This window comes from Mustela erminea, chromosome 5 (genome assembly GCF_009829155.1).
Source record: "Mustela erminea isolate mMusErm1 chromosome 5, mMusErm1.Pri, whole genome shotgun sequence".
Lineage (NCBI taxonomy): Eukaryota > Metazoa > Chordata > Mammalia > Carnivora > Mustelidae > Mustela > Mustela erminea.
Window position 1 is genome coordinate 147,971,882 of NC_045618.1, and position 7,356 is coordinate 147,979,237.

General features: G+C 42.9%; 1 protein-coding gene across 1 annotated transcript; it reads right to left on the reverse strand.

The window, feature by feature from the left end:
• Window positions 1-4,558: 4,558 nt before the first annotated feature.
• LOC116591970 (disintegrin and metalloproteinase domain-containing protein 21-like) lies at window positions 4,559-7,045 on the reverse strand. Its single transcript, XM_032345471.1, has one exon. It carries the CDS (start codon window positions 6,968-6,970, stop codon window positions 4,715-4,717), a length of 2,256 nt encoding a protein of 751 aa, XP_032201362.1. The 5' UTR covers window positions 6,971-7,045; the 3' UTR covers window positions 4,559-4,714.
• Window positions 7,046-7,356: the final 311 nt, after the last annotated feature.

Below are 7,356 nucleotides of genomic sequence, written 5' to 3' on the forward strand. Positions count from 1 at the left end.
TCTGAATCACTAAGGAAATGTTGAAAAACAAAAATAAAGCTGGGCTTGAAGTCCGGAATTGTGATGCCACCAACGTTGGCTTTCTTTTTCAATATCCCTTTGGCTATTCGAGGTCTTTTCTGGTTCCATATAAATTTTAGCATTATTTGTTCCATTTCTTTGAAAAAGATGGATGGTACTTTGATAGGAATTGCATTAAATGTGTAGATTGCTTTAGGTAGCATAGACATTTTCACAATATTTATTCTTCCAATCCAGGAGCATGGAACATTTTTCCATTTCTTTGTGTCTTCCTCAATTTCTTTCATGAGTACTTTATAGTTTTCTGAGTATAGATTCTGTGTCTCTTTGGTTAGGTTTATTCCTAGGTATCTTATGGTTTTGGGTGCAATTGTAAATGGTATTGACTCCTTAATTTCTCTTTCTTCTGTCTTGCTGTTGGTGTAAAGAAATTCAACTGATTTCTGTGCATTGATTTTATATCCTGACACTTTACTGAATTCCTGTATAAGTTCTAGCAGTTTTGGAGTGGAGTCTTTTGGGTTTTCCACATATAGTATCATATCATCTGCGAAGAGTGATAATTTGACTTCTTCAAAGCTGTCGTCATCAAGACAGCATGGTACTGGCACAAAAACAGACACATAGATCAATGGAACAGAATAGAGAGCCCAGAAATAGACCCTCAACTCTATGGTCAACTAATCTTCGACAAAGCAGGAAAGAATGTCCAATAGCAAAAAGACAGCCTCTTCAATAAATGGTGCTGGGAAAATTGGACAGCCACATGCAGAAAAATGAAATTGGACCATTTCCTTACACCACACACAAAAATAGACTCAAAATGGATGAAGGACCTCAATGTGCGAAAGGAATCCATCAAAATCCTTGAGGAGAACACAGGCAGCAACCTCTTTGACCTCAACCGCAGCAACATCTTCCTAGGAACAACGCAAAAGGCAAGGGAAGCAAGGGCAAAAATGAACTATTGGGATTTCATCAAGATCAAAAGCTTTTGCACAGCAAAGGAAACAGTTAACAAAATCAAAAGACAACTGACAGAATGGGAGAAGATATTTGCAAATGACATATCAGATAAAGGACTAGTGTCCAGAATCTATAAAGAACTTAGCAAACTCAACACCCAAAGAACAAATAATCCAATCAAGAAATGGGCAGAGGACATGAACAGACATTTCTGCAAAGAAGACATCCAGATGGCCAACAGACACATGAAAAAGTGCTCCATATCACTCGGCATCAGGGAAATACAAATCAAAACCACAATGAGATATCACCTCACACCAGTCAGAATGGCTAAAATCAGCAAGTCAGGAAATGACAGATGCTGGCGAGGATGCGGAGAAAGGGGAACCCTCCTACACTGTTGGTGGGAATGCAAGCTGGTGCAGCCACTCTGGAAAACAGCATGGAGGTTCCTCAAAATGTTGAAAATAGAACTGCCCTATGACCCAGCAATTGCACTATTGGGTATTTACCCTAAGGATACAAACGTAGTGATCCAAAGGGGCACATGCACCCGAATGTTTATAGCAGCAATGTCCACAATAGCCAAACTATGGAAAGAACCTAGATGTCCATCAACAGATGAATGGATCAAGAAGATGTGGTATATATACACAATGGAATACTATGCAGCCATCAAAAGAAATGAAATCTTGCCATTTGCGACAACATGGATGGAACTAGAGCGTATCATGCTTAGCGAAATAAGTCAAGCAGAGAAAGACAACTATCATATGATCTCCTTGATATGAGGAAGTGGTGATGCAACATGGGGGCTTAAGTGGGTAGGAGAAGAATAAAGGAAACAAGATGGGATTGGGAGGGAGACAAACCATAAGTGACTTTTAATCTCACAAAACAAACTGAGGGTTGCTGGGGGGAGGGGGTTTGGGAGAAGGGGGTGGGATTATGGACATTGGGGAGGGTATGTGCTTTGGTGAGTGCTGTGAAGTGTGTAAACCTGGTGATTCACAGACCTGTACCCCTGGGGATAGAGTATTATGCCTCCATCAGAAAGGATGAATACCCAACTTTTGTAGCAACATGGACGGGACTGGAAGAGATTATGCTGAGTGAAATAAGTCAAGCAGAGAGAGTCAATTATCATATGGTTTCACTTATTTGTGGAGCATAACAAATAGCATGGAGGACATGGGGACTTAGAGTGGAGAAGGGAGTTGGGGGAAATTGGAAGGGGAGGTGAACCATGAGAGACTATGGACTCTGAAAAACAATCTGAGGGTTTTGAAGGGACGGGGGGTGGGAGGTTGGGGTACCAGGTGGTGGGTATTATAGAGGGCACGGATTGCATGGAGCACGGGGTGTGGTGCAAAAATAATGAATACTGTTATGCTGGAAATAAAATAAATAAATAAATAAATAAATAATAAAAACATAAAAAAAAATAAAATAAAGCTGGGGACATCACGTTACCTGATTTCAAGATTTACTACAAACTATGATCACCAGGACAGCATAGTACTGGCATTAAAACAGACACACAGACCAGTGGAACAGAGTAGAGAGCCCATATATGGACCCTCATATCTATGGTCAAATAATCTTTGACAAAACAGGAAAAGATATACAGTGGATAAAAGACAGTCTCTTCAATAAATGGTGCTGGGAAAACTGGACAGCTATATGTTGAACAATAAAACTCTATCATTCTCTTACACCATACACAAAGATAAACTCAAAATGGGTAAAAGACCTCAATGTGTGATAGGAATCCATCAGAATCCTAGAGGAGTATATAGGCAGTAACCTCTTCGATATCAGCCACAGTAAATTCTTTCAAGATATGTCTCCAAAGGCAAAGGAAACAAAAGCGAAGATGAACTTTTAGGACTTCCTCAGCATCAAAAGCTTCTGCACAGCACAGGAAACAGTCAACAAAACAAAGAGGCAACCCACGGAATGGGAGAAGATATTTGCAAATGACAGTATAGACAAAAGGTTGATATGCAGGATCTATAAAGAACTCCTCAAACTCAACACACACAAAACAGACAATCATATAAAAATAAAATGGGCAGAAGATATGAACAGACACTTCTCCAATTAAGACATAGAAATGGCTATCAGATACATGAAAAAATGTTCATCATCACTAGCCATCAGGGAGGTGCAAATTAAAACCACTTTGAGGTTCCACCTTGCACCATTTAGAATGGCCACATTTGGCAAGACAGGAAACAACATGTGTTGGAGAGGATGTAAAGAAAGGGGAAACCTCTTACACTGTTGGTGAGAATGCAAGTTGGTGCAGCCACTTTGGAGAACAGTGTGGAGATTCCTCAAGATATTAAAAATAGAGCTTCCTTATGACCCTGTCATTGCACTACTTGGTATTTACCCCTAAGATACAGATGTAGTGAAACAAAGGGCCATCGGTACCCTAATGTTTATAGCAGCAATGGCCACGGTCGCCAAACTGTGGAAAGAACCAAGATTCCCTTCAACGGATGAATGGATAAGGTAGATGTGTTCCATAAACACTATGGAGTATTATGCCTCCATCAGAAAGGATGAATACCCAACTTTTGTAGCAACGTGGTCGAGACTGGAAGAGATCATGCTGAGTGAAATAAGTCAAGCAGAGATAGACAATTATCATATGGTTTCACTTATTTGTGGAGCATAACAAATAGCGTGGAGGACATGGGGAGTTAGAGAGGAGAAGGGAGTTCTGGGTAATTGGAAGGGGAGGGGAACCATGAAAGACTATGGACTCCGAAAAACAATTTGAGCATTTTGAATGGGTGGGAGGTGGGAGATTGGGGGAACCAGGTGGTGGATATTAGAGAGTGCATGGATTGCATGGAGCACTGGGTGTGGTGCAAAAAACAATACTGTTACGCTGAAAAAAATAAATTAAAAAAAAAAAAGTGTGTTGTGGGGCAGTGTACTTGGGACTCTATGTCCCATGCCCAGGCAGCAACCCAGAACAAGTTGATTTTCTTACCACACATGCTTACCTACTGTCCCTGCTCAGCTCCCTGGAATGCAGACTAAGAGAGAAGTGAGGGATGATCTTCCTTGTATTCTCTCTGGATGCCAAAGTTCATCAACGAGATCTTCTACCTATTTTTATGATTGATTTCATGGGATGCAATATTCAGGATCATGGTCTCTGTCTTCCATATTCAGGAACATGCTCTCCAGGTTGTGATAGCTTGTACTGGGTAGGATCACACAGCAGACACCCTCCCCTACTTCCCAAAGGCACCCCAGTGTATGGGACAGACAGTATGGCTGGGGAATAGCTCTTCATTGCCCTGAACTCTCTTTGGGACTGCAGAAGGAGAGATTACCTAGACAATGAGAAAATCCTCAGTGCTCAAGATCATTGCTTTGGAGAAATGTCATGAATTTTCTCCTGCAGAAGCCTGTGGCAACTTCTCTTAATTCTTCACCACAAGACCTCAGCTCAAGTCCCAGCTGCTGACTCAGTTACCTGGACAGTGTCTTGGGATCAGTGTGGGCTCCTACAGTCTTACAAAAATATAAAGAAGCCAGAACATGTGCTTTTCACAGTTTATTTCTGAATGCTGGTCACAGACACAGTGTGAAAGTCGGGTGAAATGTGTTGGTAACACTCTGTCTTTTACAGATCCCTGGAAATGTGGATGTCAGCTTTGCGACTTCCTTACTGTAGAGTTTCACTCATGGTCCTGTGGGTTGCCTACTGTTGTCTGGGGGTCTGGGGTCTAAGTCCAGGATTGGCTTCATCAGCTTTCTCTTCCTTAACTCTAACTGTCCTGATTGTTTTTACATTTGTGGCGACACCAAACAGGAAAACAGCTATTAAGGCATAAATGCGACCAAAGACCACTCTCAGATACACCAGAGATTCAGCATTTTGCCTGACTGACCGCATTTTACGTGGCGGGGGTCCACTGTCTGTGCTCCCCCCAGCACCTCTGTCAATGCAGTGTGGAGGATCCCAGCCTATGTGACAATGACAGTTCTTGTTATTGTTGCAAATCCCCCTGTGACTGCATTTCTCAGGTAAACAGTCATAATTCAGCTGAGCTGCACTGCCATTGCAGTAGGTATTGCTACAGATCTTTCCAGGACCACAGGGTGTACCTGGTCTCACATGACCAACATCATTTGTTCCTGTGGAGCGATGTGAGTCCAGCCCAAAACACCAGAACCCTGAGATTAGAGACTGATGGAATCCCACATGTTCTTGCAAGCGGGGGAGGTGTGTGACATTGCCACACTGCAGCCTTCCACAATAAATGTCTTCATGGGCACATGGAGTACTCTTCATTAGTTCAGCTACTCTCCTGCAGTGTCCATATCTATCTCCTCTTCTATTTATGTCATAGCAGGCATCTGAACCTTTCACAGCATTTTTACCAAAGATTTCTTGGCAGTGCACATTGCGGTCAGTGCAATTTCCATGATAGCAGTAGCCCACTTCCGTGCATGGGGTTCCATCTTGCATATAGAAATCATCAGGGCATGCCAAGGACTTCCCACGGCAGTACTCGGGAAGATCACATATATTTTGGATTGGTCTGCAGAGTGTCCCAGGAGGGGAATAGGTGCAGTTTGTACAGCACCTGCCTGTATTGCATTTGCTGCCACTGGTGAATGAACAAGCATTCGTACAGCAGGGGTTGCTGTAACACTGTTTGAAGGAGCCACAGTCACACTCCTCACCATGATCCACTATGTTATTTCCACAACGATTGTCATTCAGGCTTTTATTGAAATACTCATTTTGGGTTCTGTACATGCACTCAAGTACACGACCACCCACTATGTGCTGAATGTGTGTATAGGAACAGTTACTGAAGGAATCTGTCAGACCAGGTGGTATGTACATAATGCAAGTGGATCTTCTCTGGCAAGAACAGTATAAATCATCATAGTACATACCAGCACTTCTTCCCACCTTTTGTGTTGCTATGATAGACAAAAATAAATACGGTCTGCCAAAGTAACCAATCATGATGAGATTTCGATAACGGCATATACCATATGCAACAGGCTCATAATTATGATCCTGTGGCCCCTCTTTTATCAACATTATGGATGAATGTGGTTGAAGACTTGGAAACACATGCTTCTCATAATGCTTAAAATATGGATTTTCTGTCGCATGATAATTACCCATGGAAGCTGGATCTTGCTGATCATAAATGATTATGGATGAAATATAAAAAGCTATATCAATACCTTGAAAAAATGTGTCAATTAAATTAAATACCCTCATGAGAAATTGGGCACATTTTGACACGTTGTTGAACACAGTATACATTGAGTTGGAACTGAGAGCAAGTGCTTTGATATTTCCATGATGGGATGAATACATCTTACTAGAGATCCTGGGGACAACACTGGAATTTGCTTGAGAGAATAGGGGATCCCTAACCTCCTGATCTCCCAGTTTATAGGTAAGTCCCACTGCTTTGGTGTCTGCCACTATCTGAGAAACAATGTGTTCAAACCTTTGGGAATTGCTGAGGGGTTTGATTTCATAGGTGAGGTCATCCAACTTGATGATACCTTCAAGACCCCCATAGCATGTGTCCATGGTGATCATGGAAAGAGGAATCTCCTCCAGGTAGCCGAGGTAGTAACAGTCTGGAGGGATGAAGGGATAGTCCATCTGCAAGGCTCCTTGGTCGTCCTGAGTCATCATCAGCAGTTGTCTGGACCAAAACAGTTTCTTGCGCCGCATGTGGATAACGTGCCTCTTGCCCCCAAATTGCAGGCTGTAGGACAGCCAGCCTGGCATCTGAACGTCTTTGCCATGGTGCATCTCCTTCCTGGGAATGACCACCTCAGAGGACATGTAGCGCCATGACGGACGGCCTTGAGAACATTGGACAGGAGCAAGCCCTGCCCAGACAGCAAGCAGTAAGAAGAATGTCCTCATGATGACCTGGTCCTCTGCCAGACCAAGGGCCCTGATCAGGAGCATCTGTCAGTGAGAATGGATCAAGGGAAGATCCTCAGTGAGGGCCACGTCTAGAGCATCTGACAGAACAGAGGACTGCTTCAGGATACCAGCACCCCACACCTGGAGGCCACCTGTGGGAATGAGGTCACAGTCACAGGGTGTGGCAGTGGGTGGGCCTGCACACCTGTTCAGCTGTGTGGATGTGTGAGAGATGGGTGCTCACATAGATATGGGAAATGTGTTGGACTCGGGCTTCTCCAGATTCAACACATTCAATCTTTCCTCCAGATACTTGAATACATGATATACAGTAATAATGCAATAAACTCCTTTACTGTTTCCATCTCCTGTGGTATTTCTGGGTCCACTTTCTGTGGATTACCCCCATAATTCACTATAGATATCAC

Coding starts and splice junctions, on each gene's coding strand:
- LOC116591970 (XM_032345471.1), bottom strand. CDS start 6,970: ATGCTCCTGATCAGGGCCCTTGGTCTGGCAGAGGACCAGGTCATCATG.